The sequence below is a fragment of the Rhodnius prolixus genome, unplaced genomic scaffold (assembly GCF_049639745.1).
Source record: "Rhodnius prolixus isolate KJV_2025 unplaced genomic scaffold, Rpr scaffold_15, whole genome shotgun sequence".
Lineage (NCBI taxonomy): Eukaryota > Metazoa > Arthropoda > Insecta > Hemiptera > Reduviidae > Rhodnius > Rhodnius prolixus.
Genome location: NW_027411605.1, coordinates 3381781 through 3397409, shown reverse-complemented (window position 1 = coordinate 3397409; position 15629 = coordinate 3381781). Strand labels below are relative to the sequence as shown.

Below are 15629 nucleotides of genomic sequence, written 5' to 3'. Positions count from 1 at the left end.
GATGATTAAAAGAATGATCTTTTATAAGGGCGAGCTTTTCCAGCAATCATTAATAATAATAATAATAATAAAGAAAGAAAAGGGAAACTTTAAGAAAACTAACTTCCGGATTAAAAGGGAAAGAAAGAAAAAAGCTTAATTTTCCGTAACTTAATGGACTTTTTATATTAATTTTCAGACCTAACTTTATTGTGCAAAGTTATTGTCAGTTAATGTTACTTCTTTAGCGAAATTTCACGATTAAATTAAAAAAAAATCTTCTGTGTGAAAATTCACACGATTATTCAAATTAATATTCTTCCAACTCAGAATATTCGTGGTTATAATTAATTCTTTTTAATTTAGAAAAAAATCTACATATCCCCCCTCTTCTCTAAGGAACTTCCTTTAATTGATTTTTTTTTTTAAGGGGTTTAAGACAATTCCTAAAGAATCATATCCCCAATGCCCAAAGTCCAAGATTTCCTGTCCACCCACTCCCCTTCCCGAAGGCCTCTAGAGGCCATTTCCTCCATCCAAGTTTTCCTAAGCCTTCCTTTCCTTCTCCTCTCACTAGGAATGAAATCAATCATCTTCATAGGCCATCTCTCACCACTCATGCGCATCACGTGGCCGTACTACTTTAATTTCCGTGTTTCGATGGAATAAAAAATGTTCTTTTTTGTATTCCAACACGTTTACGGATTTCCGGATATCTTGGAGACCCCACAGCTTCTTCTCCAAAAATCCATTTCTAAGGCCTATAGCCTATCTTCCATTTTCTTCGTTAGGCTCCAAGTGTCTGCCGCATAGAGGGTTATATTGCCAAGAAAACGTGGAAGAGCCTTTTTTTAATTTCCATGCGGATAGATTTACTCCAAAGTACCGAGTTCAATAATTGAATAGCTTGCTTTCCCTTTACAATTTTCTTTTGGATATCCAATTCTGAAGACCCAGGAGCCGATAACCAGGCACCCAGGTACTTGAACTCGCTACACGGATGCAGCTGCCAATCATCCACAATCAGGGACGTAGGGGAAGATCCACCTACCACCATATACTGCGTTTTGGACTTGTTGACCTCTAAACCCCATTCTGAGTACGCTGCTAAGTAGTTTCCTCAACATGTACGATAGGTCCTCCTCATCTTCAGCTATAAACACTTGATCGTCCGCAAACTGCAACGTGTATAGGGTTTCTTCTCCTACTTTCCCTCCCATCTTAGAACATTTTCTCTTCAAATCAGAGAGGGCTACATCGATAAAGATGTTAAAGAGGACGGGCGAAACACAGCAACCTTGCCTGAGTCCTGTTGATATAGGGAACGATTCAGAAAGGCCAACTTTTATTACAAAAATACTTGACAATTGGCAACACTGACTTCCTTACAACCAAACACAATCACACACAGACCGATCACATTCAGTCCATGAGCAAGACAAGACAGAAGACACACCAACCTTTATTGATGTAAAATATTACATTGTCAATTAGCCCTGAAGATAGTCCCTAGGTCGAAAGCTCGGCATAATAAAGTTTATCATGACTGATACTGGCATTAATTTTTTATCCTATTGAAACTATGATTCAGTCACCAAAAATAATGAACAGTAATTATATCTATTTATCTCACTCCTTCAGTAAGGAGATTGGGAATAATGAGATGAAATGAACAATGATAATAAAGATGTGGGAAGGGATTAGTTCTGGGTTAGCGTGTTCCGAGATTCAGGGATCGAATCCAGCAGCTGAACATTAGAGTTTCTATTTCTGAGAGCTTGTTAAGCTCACTGTGGAGGAAAGTGCTTAGAAAAAGAAAAGCTCTGGGCGCCAATGACCTCAGATGTTGTCGTGCCTTAAATTAAAAGAAATTAATAAATAATAAAGAGAAACCCAGATGAGTCACGGCCCTGATTTCCCCCCACCCACCAAAAAATACGTTAACCATTGGAGAAATTAATAAGAGATATAACTCAATCCCATTGGCGCTAATTTTAATGATTCTCATGAAGATTAGTTGGGAAATTTAATTTGCATAAAAGATATCTAAATCACCTGTTTTACATCAAGAGATAATTGATGAATCACCACCATTCGGAAGTTGGCAGCGTTGGGAATGTTTCAACGTGATATTAGGAGAGCGCCACACGTGCATTTCCTCAAGCTACGCCCCCACCACCTTTTATATGTATGTAGTATAAATACATAAATTGTATACATATTCATGTACAGGGTAACATAATTTACATAATTATATCTGACAAGACATATCTGCTTCACGCTGATCGTAATATCTACAGTTTTGGTTTTACTTTCGCTTAACATGTTTAGCAATAGAGTCGAATTTTTGATTTCACAGGAAATAACCTAAAATCGAATTCGATGTCAAGTTTAGTTGTGCTAAAAAAAATAAAAATAAAATTATAATAAAATCCTTTAATGATTAAAGAAGCTCTCAAGGAAAACCAAGAAAAACGGGGAAAGCGGTCTGGATAAAAGCGGAAGTAACATCGGTATTAAGAATTCCTTGAATAAGTAATTATCCCGAGAGGTTTCCTGCCAAGAAATGATAAAATAATGAGTGGCAACCATTTTCCTCTTTACTTTGGCCTGCAATTTTTCTTCCATACTCCTTTTTAGAAGAGCCGTGAAAGAGTGTGGTGGTGTACCAGCTGGAAGAAAACTGCGTAAAAAGTTTTCCATTCATGGGCTTTTCTTCTTTCATGAAGTGAAGACATCTTTCCTTTTTCCCCTCTCTTTGTTTTCATTTTTATTGTGTTTTCTTTGTTAAAGAATCGCATTAGCTTATTTTGCTTTACTAAAAAGTAAAGTAATCGCTAATTTTTTACAGGCAGGGCTTAACGTCCAACTACCAATCAGGTCCTGTCGCGGGCAGAAGGCGAAAGCTCATACATTACTATAAACAATTTTTGTCTAACAAATAAAAAGTATGCATACGAGGGATTCGAACTGGGGATCTCCCGCATACAAAGCCACACTCAAGACCACTACTTTTGATAATCCAGCAAGTGTAGTGTAAAATGATGACGTAAGTGAATTCAAAATCTCTACACTGAACCTCTGATGAATGAAATTTCGAAACCAGTCAGGGAACCAATAAACATGCAAGCTTCTACGGATAATTTTCTTTTTTCAGCTAACTAAAATCTAATAATTCAATTTAACTAAAATTTATCTATTTTTTCCGCTCTTCCAGGTGCCATTTTCACCCAAGATCAGAAAGAGAGCAGCACTGAGCTTGCCTTTAAATATGCAGTCTACAGGATAAACAAGGATAAAGAGTTACTACCAAAGTCCACATTAGTCTACGATATACAATACGTATCTAAGGACGATAGTTTTCATGCGTCTAAAAAAGGTGAGTAGAAGTTAGACTAATTATTATTATTATTATTTTTTTTTTTTTTAATGATTTAAGGCGCGTCAACATCTTAGGTTATTGGCGCCCGGAGCTTTTTTCAGTGCACTGCCGGCCTCTGGACAGTGTTCTCTCGTTACAGACAACACTGTCCATCACCGGACAGTGAGCTGTAAGAAGCTCCTAGGAAGAGGAAATCTAAGGGTCAGCAGCTGGATTCGAACCCGGGACCTCCGCATGGGAGTCCAGTATGCTAACCTCATAGCTAATCCCTTCCTTTATTATTATTATTATTATTATTATTATTATTTTTAAGAAACAGTCAGCATTGGACATCCGGACTATGGATGACATACTGAAAAGCTTGTTCCCTTCCCACCCTCCTAGGACGGTTGCACTTTTTGAAGAGGTGGAGATCCCAGCCCTGTTTATGACTGAAGATCTAGAAGAAGCAATGCGAACACTAAAAAATAGGAAGGCCCCTGGCCCGGATGGCATTTCGAATGAAATACTTAAAGTGGTTGCGCAACAGAACGCCGCCGACTTGTTGTTGGGAATGTTCAATGCTTGCCTAAAAGCTGGGTCATTTAGTACCCGGTGGAAAGTGGCGCGGCTTGTTTTAATTAGCAAAGGTAAAGGGGACTTGCTCCCCTCATCTTTTCGTCCACTCTGCATGCTGGACACTGCCAGGAAATTGTACGAAAAACTTCTTAGGAGGAGGCTGGTTGACTGCGTGCGTGCTGCGGAGGATTTATTACCGAAGCAGTATGGCTTTAGAACTGGCCGATCTACCTTAAATGCAGTGGAAGAAGTAGTGAGAGTAGTTAAAAGAGCCGAGGATCACAATTACCATTCACGAAGGATAGTTCTCCTGGTCACGCTCGATGTGAAGAATGCATTTAATTCGCTTAGCTGGGAAGATGCGCTACGTGCGCTGAAAGAAGATTTTAAGGTCCCGAGGTACTTGTTGCGGATCATTAGCGATTATTTTAGCAACCGAACTATTATGTTCCAAACAGATGAAGGGGTTAGATCCATGAATGTCTCCGCTGGAGTGGCAAAAGGATCGATCTTAGGGCCGGATATATGGAACATAACGTACGACGGATTGCTCCGATTGACGTTACCAGAGGAGTCGATGCTGGTTGGTTATGCGGATGATGTGGCTGCTTTAATATCAGCGCGTGATATTAATAAAGCTCAAATAAAATTAAACCAGGTTATGCGGAAGGAAACCAGTGGATGACTGCACATGCTTTAACCCTGGCGCTGGCAAAGACGGAGATTGTAGTGCTCACCAAGAAACATATAGATGTGTGCATCCCATGGAAGTTTGGGCAGGAGGCAATAGTTTCTACGGAAGCAGTTAAGTACCTGGGAGTGACGATCGACGCCAAGCTAACCTTTGGAAAGCATATTCAGAGAGCCGCGGAAAAAGCGTCTACAACCGTGGGAAGGTTAAGCAGGCTGATGAGCAACGTCGGGGGACCTAGGGCCCGCACCCGCAAAGTTCTGACGAGGGTTGCACACTCAGTATTGCTGTATGGAGCTGAAGTTTGGGCGGACGCCCTCAGCAAAGAAACGTATAGAAAGCGATTGGCGCGGGTTCAGAGGCTCGGTGCTCTCCGGATAGCCTATGCATACCGGACTGTTCCAGAGCCAGCTGTGATGGTAATTGCGGGGGTCATTCCTATTGCATTTCTCGCCTCCGAACGAAAGAGAATCTTCGGGAGAAGGAGGGAAGTGGATAAGACAGCAGTCACCCGAGAGGAGCGGCTGCGTACTATGTGGGAATGGCAGGCTGCATGGCTGGAGGAGACCAGAGGAAGGTGGACTGCGGAGTTAGTCTCGGACGTGAACAGTTGGACCGGGAGGTCGTTCGGTGAGGTAGATTACTATCTCACCCAGCTTCTCACTGGTCACGGCTACTTCCGAGACTATCTGCGGAAAATGGGCAAGCGGCCGGGAGGGGACTGCCCCCATTGTATAGGGATGAGGGACGATGCCCATCACACCTTTTTTGAGTGTGAAAGGTGGGGTCGTCTCAGAAGGGATTTGGAGGGGAGCGTCGGCCGGTGGACTCCTGACCGATTCCAAAGTGCAATGCTCACAGGCAGAGCGAATTGGAGAGCGGTCGCAACTTTTGCAAGAGAGGTTTTAATAAATAAAAAAAGGGAGTTGGATGAGGAGGAAGCGAATCCCTAATTAGGGTCAGGATGGGGGGGCCTGATGTAATGCTGCATAAGTGAATCCAGGCTAGGTCCAGGGATGAAGGGGGGTGTTTTAGCCGGTAGGTCATTTAGTTGGGAGTCCGGCACTCCGTGCGTAAAAAGCATTTCACCTCCTTTCAATAAAAAAAAAAAAAATTATTATTATTCAGGAGCTGGACTTCCGTCTGCTCCTGTCGTAATACTGAATCGCATAAAGGCCGGTAGGAGCTCGCATGAGCTATTCTGAGGCACCACCCTGAAGTAATGCGTAAGTGGTTTCAGGGTGGGTTTCTCTACCTCTAGGGGAGGTGGGTTTTTTAGTGGGTGACGGTCCCACAAACCGTGGGGATTTCTCCCACGAGGATGCATAATGCATTTTCCCCCTCCGTAAAAAAAAAAATTATTATTATTATTATTTAATGATTTAAGGCGTGTCAACATCTAAGGTTATGGCGCCCGGAGCTATATATATAACTATATTGTAGGCGCCATGGTAGCTGAGCAGTTATAGACTAGACCCACAAAGCTAAGATATATTGCGGTACTAGTCTATATTCCCAATGGTTAATATGAGAAATTCACAGTAAAGTATGTTTGGCGGTTATAGGCTAGACCCACAAAGCTAAGGTGTATTGCTATACTAGTCTATATTCCCAATGGTTAATATGAGAAATTCACAGTAAAGTATGTTTGGCGGTTATAGGCTAGACCCACAAAGCTAAGGTGTATTGCTATACTAGTCTATATTCCCAATGGTTAATATGAGAAATTCACAGTAAAGTATGTTAGGCGGTTATAGGCTAGACCCGCAAAGCTAAGATGTATTGCGGTACTAGTCTATATTCCCAATGGTTAATATGAGAAATTCACAGTAAAGTATGTTTGCTAGTCGCCTCCGTCCACGACACCAAATTTGGTAGTTGGACGAAAAAACTGCTTGAATAAATAGACATTACTTTACTTTTTATTTTATATTAACGGTTTAATGGGTCGACTGATAGATAAGGCAGAACTACTAAAACATGTGTCTACAGAGATAATTGCAGGTTCAAACTTGTTAATAGTCTTCTTACCGGTAAAGATAAATTCCCATTAAATGTTTCCATATCCACAGAATACCCACTCACTGACACAGTGTGCACAGGTTTGGAGTATCGAAGTCACGGAACAATACAAGAACCCACACAGGAGGCTGGAAAGTTTGTCGGTGGTGTTTCGGGAACAAGTTTGTTTTGAGAGGTTAGTTAGTAACATTGTAGTTCTGGTTTGGGAGCGGGGGAGGGCAGTTTATTGTCATGAAGAGGGGGAGGGTGCTAAGGATGGGTCCCTGAAGATATAAGGACCTGGTAGGGAATGGTTGTTAAGGGATGGTATAAATTGGATTAGTTGATAGAAGTGCGCTGCTCTTACCTGACTAAACTGCCAACGTCTAATATTGATAGAACATAGTTTTCCGACTAGGCAACCTCAATTTTCCATTTCATAATTATTGCAATTTGAATAAATCGTTTACTTTTCCAACTTACTCAGAAATTTCAAAGCAATCATTGACTAAGAAAAACATTTTAATAAAAGACTGGAATCTCAAGGACTGAAACTATGTTATTCCGATTCATTAAGTTACGAGTTTTGGCTGGGTATGGGCATCAAGGAGTGGTTACCCATAACCAGTGTGGCTCTCCACACTTCCTGGGGCTTCCTTGGAAAGGAAACTGGAAATTTGAATCAGCGTCCTGACTGTCATTTCGCACATAATCAGGTTTTGGAGAGGGGGCCCCTTTAAACAGTTTTAATTCCTCGTCAAATAGTTACAAAATTTATGATTGGTAATTTCCTCCAAATGTTGTTGGTGGACCTGTTGAATAATTGACAGAGTTTCCCTTCGTTTTCATTGTTTGGTAAAGTCCAGAATTGAGGAATGTTGCATTTTGTTGGTGGAAGTGTATTGTGAAGATTGTAGTGTACAAGGTCTTTGTTAGTCCATATTAACATTTGGAATTCGTTTTTTTAAATCTAGTATTTACTAAAGTCTATTTGCTTGCAAAAAAGTGTTGGATGTTATATTTTCTTTTATGGATGGAGAGGGGGCACACATTTCATTATCACCAGTTAAAATGTGCCGCCCTACCGACCCCTGCAACTTTTTTTTTTTGTTTATTTGCAGAGAAGGGGAAAGTGGTCCGAAGCTACATTAAGAAGCGCAACAAACCGAATATTTTGTTCCTAAACTTCTTAAACCCATTACACTTTCGGGTACAACATCCCAAACTGAGTCATTCTGGATTTTTGAACTAGATTTCAGTGGTTTAAAAGAGTAAGTAATGTAGTAGTGCGAGAAATAACTGATAGAAGTTAGATTCAGAGTAAAGTAATATCATTTCTTTCTATTTTATATCGTCTTCAAGGTACCCCACCAGTGAGGCAGATATTAATATTTGACACAAAAATTTTAAATTAAAAAAATATAGATATGTAGGTGAAGTACCAACTGTATATTGATATAGAACTGTTCAAGAAGACTTGAAAGTTGTAGAAAACAAAATAAAAAGGTTCAATAATACGATTCTGTGCGCACTCTGTAACAGAAAATGTAAATTATGTTCAAATGTGCCCCAATCACCACTACTTTTTTTTATTGACGCTAGATACTTAAAGAAATCACTGTATTAACCTGTTTTTTAAGAAAAAGGTTAGTAAGAAACAAATTTGTTTTCAAAACTAAAAATTTTTCGAACACTCACACGATTTTATCTCTTACTGCGAATGGCGTCAACAAAATTGTTTTGAAACTATTTCGGGGGGAGGAAGAGAATGCTGGAATTTATTGACTAAAATGGCACTTCCGGTAAACTGAATTTACAAAAGTTCACGTGTTGATTTACTTCTGTTTTAAAGGTAATGAATCCGTACTTTATACTACAGAAACACGTTAGAGGGAGGTTCTGGAAATGTGGGCTTACGTTAAAAAAAAAAAACACGAATATTTTATTTAATTTAAATTGAATTCATTTAAATTAAACTTAATACTTAAAACTGTTAAGTAATGGCTAATTCTATTAAGTACGGTGCAAGTTTTGTCCTTGCGGGAAGTGGTTTAGCCACAATTACACAATTGTTGACCTTTCTTGCGGTTTTCCCCAGGCCAGCAACGCTAACATCAATATGGTAAACCACATCACACATGTCACAGACATACGTTCTTGACGGAGCCTCTCTCCCAGACGTCGTGTCTTTCCTCGCCCCAAACTAATACTCCCCATACCCTTCCAATGCTTCCTATATGCCAGTTTTCCTTACGATACATCCATTTGTCAACTCCACATGTCAAGATTCTATTGTTACTAAAAACACCATGTAATTGGAGAAACCTATGTCCAATGTCAAAGGAGGAAATCTCCACGCCCATATTTTATTCTCTTGGAGTTTCAGCAAGAAGGAAGGTTATATTGCAACTTTACTGACTGCCCAAGGGGATGGACTGTCCAAGTAAAACCCTCAGCAGAGGGAGTTCGTTTGCTAAGAGATGTATTTAGCACACACTGGTTAACACGCTTACCAAAATTCAACTCTGATGTAGCTATGTAGTAGAAAGGAAACAAATGTTTGACGACATATACAGGTATTTAGATGCACCATTTCGCTACGAAGACATAATATTCTCCACCACCATCTATGTGCTTAAATCTGTAGCAGAGCTGGCTAAGAAATATGAGTGTATTTAATAGCTATAGCCGATTAGAATGAATGGAAGAAAATGATTAGAGAAAGATTACGGTGATTTTAATTTAGGTTAAGCTATAAGGATGGCTGGAATATAGAGTACTGATCCATCCATTAGTTGTAAGTTTGTATGTAAATAGTTGTATATAGTAGAGGGATGAATGTGTGAAGCGAATGTATTTATAAGTAAGAATCGAGAGTGAGTGATATCCTAGTGATAAGCTCCTAGACGATGCTGGCTGTATGGCGGAAGCCAAGGCCAAAAAAAACTCTGATTGCTAACCTCAAGTAGACATCGTCATTCAAGCGTAGCTACCATTTCTCAAATAAAGTTATACTTAAATCCATATTCTTGTATAATTAATAAGAAGATCAGGAATTCTGAAGACATGATAGGATGGCATGGCAACATTGGACCACCTGGTACCAGTTAAAACACCGGCTAGTAAGTTACCGACTCTAGAAAATGTATCTATCGCCATAATCATCCGATTTTACGGGTTTATTTATGTAGATAACCTAGCGGTAACCTAGGAATAGTTGACGCGTCATCGCCACCAAGTTAAGTCAAGTGATTCCCGATGACTATAAAAAATGGATTGTGCTTAAAGAACATCCAAGAAGCCCCTATCCAGAATTAGGGTGTAGTTATTCCAGACTAGAAATCTAAACTTAAACGGCTACTACTTCTTTGTGAGTAGGGCAAAGTCAAGGAAATGTAGAGGGAAATTTGAGCATAAAAAGGAGTAAACAACTTCAAGACCCAATTTCCAGAATATCGATTCGACTTTTCCTTTTTATTAAAAATTTTTTTAGGTCCTAGAGGGACCAGGGATGTTGTGCTTCCTCAAAAGTGCCCTTCTTCAAATACAGGTTCTTTATCTTCCAATTTTTATAGATAACCAAGTATTTAATAAAAATTCAAAGTCTGGAAAAAAAGGTTTGTTAATTGGATTAAAGAAAATTTTCAGTAAAATAAACCTATTATATTTCATAATCATAACACTTTTTTTTTTGTGAACCGGGGAAACTCCGGAAAATATATCAGTCTGGAAAAGACTGTACATGTGACAGGTACCATTTCCTGCGAAAGCGTCTACAGGAAAGCGAAGGGCTGATGGCATGGGCGGAAGTAGAACAGAATCTCATATAAACAATATTATTACATACAAAAATGAAATAAAAAACTTTTCACCATTTTTATGTCACTCCATATCTAATGTAACATTCCAGCCAGTTTTACTTGGAGAACACAAGAGTTCTGGAGAAGTATTAAATCAAATTCGGCCTATTTCCACAGTACACAAAATATAATAAATAAAATAGAAAACTGAATCTATAAATCTATACTTTTTGAAGTCATTCATCATTTAGCCTTCTCTTAATGACGTAAATTTGCAAACGTCACTGTTACGACTTCTACACAGTTACGCTTCTGAAATGCACACATGCCTACTGGTCAACTGCTGAAAACAAACTTGTTTCCATTACGGGAGTGGGGACTTCAAGGCACGGAATGCCGTAGATTGAAAATGGGAATCTAAAGTAGAAGAAGACAACGCTCAGGAATATCTCTCTCTCTACTAAAATGGAATTTTCCCTTTTCCATTACTCCAGAAGGACTAACAAGTGGGGTCTATCACTGGGTCCGTCCTAAGTTCTAAGTAAGATATTGTCTCGTGGATATCTTTCAGACACTTTGTTGGATATGATGGTTTAAGATGTAATGGCGGCTCATGCTCAGATCTTCTCTGTGGAGTTTGTCAGACGGAAGAGGGAACACATTTGAGGATTGTTTAGGATATGAGGAGGACGGATTTAGGATCTTTAGTCGGAATAGAAGGACCACAGGTTGTTTCTCCTCAAGGAGGGTTGTTCTTAGGTGTGGTTCAGACCCGCGATTAGACTTTCATCCTAGTCTCAGGCTACTGCTCTTACTGCTTTCCTTGGGATACGGCTCAAAATAAAACCAAGGCCCTAAACCGCCCGCTTAAAGTGTCTTCAAGGTGAAATAGGTAACAGTTAAGAACCCAGAATATTTCTACAGAGAGAACCCGTTAAGTTTCCTTCACAAACCCAAAAGTCATCTGAGTTCAAGAGGGTCTTCTTTGGCAAAGTACGATTCCCTAGCTACACAGTTTAGCCGCTGGTGTAGCTATATTCAGGACTTTTAGAACCCAATCAAAGCGTTTCTTATAAACAATGAAATTTTTAATATAATGTCTAAAAAATTAGTAGCTGAAAATTTTAACAAGAAATCATCGAGAACGAATTTTTTAAAGTAAAAATTTAATTGTTTATAAGAAACGATTTGAGGCTCTGGGTTAAGCAGATTTGTAGAAAATTAATGCTCTTTCATTTGGAATAAGCAAGATTTGTTGAAGGATAAAGGATAGAAAAGTTACGGCCCGTTTTTATGGTGGAAAAACGCGAATATCGAAGGAAAAGTTTAAAAAAAAAATGCAAATATCGTGGACACTATTGAGAATCGGGCCAAAGTGAAGAGAATATTTTTTTGTTACATTTGAGCTGCTGAATCACTTCCCTGAAGTTTCGCGACCTCTCCACCATGTACACCCTGTATATAGACAACCCCCCCCCCCCAGCATCAGTTAATGCATCGTAATCACCTGACTGTCCACTCCAGACTGACAATTTCTCCTTTGAACACTGTTCAAGCTCATTCCTACTCCTTTCTGTCCTCCAATGTATGCTAACCGCATCGCACGCTTCGACCTCGGCAGTTGTCGTGCTTACGACAGTTCTCGGCTGCTCATTGCTCTGTGCAGTCACTTCCCAGTATGTGTGTGATTCTCTCTTCGTCGTTAACCGCAGTCTGTTCGTAACGTTTGCTCTCTGGCGCTCGTACGGAAGTGTTTTCCGTTTTCCGCTATTCTCGCTACACCGCACGTTCACCGAAGCTGTACGAGTGCTCAGTTTACTACTCTTCCTGTTACACCGCAATTTCAAGTGTTATCCCGTGTTCACTTCTATTCGTTACACCGCATGTTCACGGGTACGCAGTTTTCCGCTATTCTCGCTACACCGCATCTTAACCGCTATTCTCGCTACACCGCATGTTCACCGCTATCAAAGAATATTACGCCTATTTGGCCTTCAATCAGCTCGCCTTTAGTCAAGAGGACATAATCTACGCTCATAAAGGTATCTGGGGCCAGGGGGTGGGGGAGTCGACTCTCTTTTCCTTTTGGGGTTTCCATTTCCTTAGAGCTTTGTCACGCCAGTGTCCACATCTTGCAAGGTAAGCCTTATTATTTCATTCTATTTGTATAATTTCATTTGATTGCCCGCTTAACGAACTACACCCTATTCTATACAGTCCACTTACCGCGTTTGTTTGCAAAGATCAAACAAACACAATATAAAATAGAAAGAAATGATATTACTTTACTCTGAATCTACCTTCTATCAGTTATTTCTCTCGCTCTAGTACATTACATTCTCTTTTAGACCACTGTAATCTAGTTCAAAAATCCAGAATGACTCAGTTCGGGATGTTGTACCCGAAGTGTGATGGGTTTAGGAAGTTTAGGAACAAAATATTCGGTTTGTTGCGCTTCTTAAATGTAGCTGTCTCCTACATATATTTTTTATTTTCTTTTTTCACGTTTTCCTTAATGCATTTTTATTATCCTAAGCTTTTCCTTCCACTCACCCCCCCCCCCGCACCACCAGAAGTCCATCCTTTTTGTTAGGTTTGTTTTTCCAAGTGACTGTCCACTATCTAAGGCCCTTCTTCATCTACGTAATATATGGCAGCCATTAAAGAGTTTTTAACAATGTTTAATGTATACCATGTCAGTTAAAATCTCATTTTTTCCCTTTTATTTTCACGTTTTATTTATTGTTATTAGTTTTTCTTTTTTTTTCTAAAGGAGGGGGGAAAAAATAAAGATGTCATTTGCAATGTTTTTCATTGTTCATTGTAGTCATTTATGTTCCAATTAAGTCAGGTGATAATTAAAAACAGCTGTTATAAATTAAATTAACTGAAAGTTTTTTTGTCTTTGTATTCTTTAATAAATGGTACAGGTTTGTTTTTAAACGAGACCTGGATTACACAATTTCTTTCTCCATTTAAACAAAAAATTTAGGTAATTAAAAAATATTAACAATATTAATCATTGTTCCAATCATGATATTCAATTAAAAATGGGCTTCATAAAACAATGTTTAAAAAAGAACAATTAGTAATAAAATTTAATAATAAAAACATTACGTAGCCAATTACTATAGGAAGAGGAAGTACAGTAATTGTTATGGTTTTTTTGATTAGAGCTTTTTTCAGGGTATTTCCGTTTTGATGTCCCCTTTAGTCTGAAAAAATGTTGTTATTTTTAAGCAAAATGGCCCTTTTTGTCCGTAAATCAGGAAGAAACAATCCCAGGAAGTTGATGATGACACAAAAAAGCATTTTTGGTGAAAAAGGTAAAACCGGAAGTACCACTTTATTGAATAAGTTTTCCAGTATTTTTTTTAAAGATTTTCTCCGACGAGTTTTTCTTTTCAACTCGGTGTACTAATTGTTCCAGCTTAGATCCATAACTTTCACATGAAACAGTTTTTCCAAGGAAATTCGATAGGACCCTTTAAAAAGAGGAAGTTGGTGGGTTATGCTTCCCTCAGTGCCATGTATGTTGCACTGCGTTGCTAGCTGTATAATAACTAAGAATCAAATGAGAGACTAAAAAAAAAGTAAAGGAAAGTAAAGTAAATTTTTATTAAACATTAGGAATATAGACTAGTACCGCAATGCATCTTAGCTTTGCGGGTCTAGCCTATAACCGCCTATCATACTTTACTATAAATTCTCTCATATTAACCATTGGGAATATAGACTAGTACCGCAATACATCTTAGCTTTGCGGGTCTAGCCTATAACCGCCTAACATACTTTACTATAATTTCTCTCATATTAACCATTGGGAATATAGACTAGTACCGCAATGCATCTTAGCTTTGCGGGTCTAGCCCATAACCGCCTAACATACTTTACTATAAATTCTCTCATATTAACCATTGGGAATATAGACTAGTACCGCAATACATCTTAGCTTTGCGGGTCTAGCCTATAACCGCCTAACGTACTTTACTATAAATTCTCTCATATTAACCATTGGGAATATAGACTAGTACTGCAATACATCTTAGCTTTGCGGGTCTAGCCCATAACCGCCTAACATACTTTACTATAAATTCTCTCATATTAACCATTGGGAATATAAACTAGTACCGCAATGCATCTTAGCTTTGCGGGTCTAGTCTATAACCGCCTAACATACTTTACTATAAATTCTCTCATATTAACCATTGGGAATATAGACCAGTACCGCAATACATCTTAGCTTTGCGGGTCTAGCCTATAACCGCCTAACATACTTTACTATAAATTCTCTCATATTAACCATTGGGAATATAGACTAGTACCGCAATGCATCTTAGCTTTGCGGGTCTAGTCTATAACCGCCTAACATACTTTACTATAAATTCTCTCATATTAATCATTGGGAATATAGACTAGTACCGCAATGCATCTTAGCTTTGTGGGTCTAGTCTATAACCGCCTAACATACTTTACTATAAATTCTCTCATATTAACCATTGGGAATATAGACTAGTACCGCAATGCATCTTAGCTTTGCGGGTCTAGTCTATAACCGCCTAACATACTTTACTATAAATTCTCTCATATTAACCATTGGGAATATAGACTAGTACCGCAATACATCTTAGCTTTGCGGGTCTAGCCTATAACCGCCTAACGTACTTTACTATAAATTTCTCATATTAACCATTGGGAATATAGACTAGTACCGCAATGCATCTTAGCTTTGCGGGTCTAGCCTATAACCGCCTAACGTACTTTACTATAAATTCTCTCATATTAACCATTGGGAATATAGACTAGTACCGCAATACATCTTAGCTTTGCGGGTCTAGCCTATAACTGCTCGGCTACCGTGGCGCCCTAAATGACAGACTAAATGTCCATATTGGAGAATATCGGCTGAAGAGGAAGTGACCCCCTTTCATCAAAAATATTTTCCAATATTTTTAAGATTTTCGCGAACATGGCTCCTGTAGTTTTGCTTGCAGAGACAGCCGAAGATGTTCATTATGAGCTATAAGTCAAGGCTGATAAGATAGGGCTTATCAGCTCGAAATCGTTGTGCAGATTTTGTTAGGAGAAGAGAAGAAGACGGCCTCTCACTTGCTGTTCGATTGTGTTGCAATCGAGCGGCTGCGCAACAGATACCTTTGGAACTCTGAGACCAAAGGAGATAGTAGCGCAAAAAGAACTAGTAGGGAAAGTCCTCAAC

General features: G+C 39.0%; 1 protein-coding gene across 3 annotated transcripts in view; it reads left to right on the top strand.

The window, feature by feature from the left end:
• LOC141454926 (glutamate receptor ionotropic, kainate 2-like) overlaps positions 1–15629 on the top strand; it is a 381268-nt gene that overhangs the window by 180333 nt on the left and 185306 nt on the right. For all 3 annotated transcript variants that reach the window (XM_074129632.1, XM_074129631.1, XM_074129633.1), the window contains exon 3: positions 3197–3358. In XM_074129632.1, the coding sequence (XP_073985733.1) occupies positions 3197–3358 (162 nt within the window). The remainder of the gene's footprint in view (positions 1–3196; positions 3359–15629) is intronic.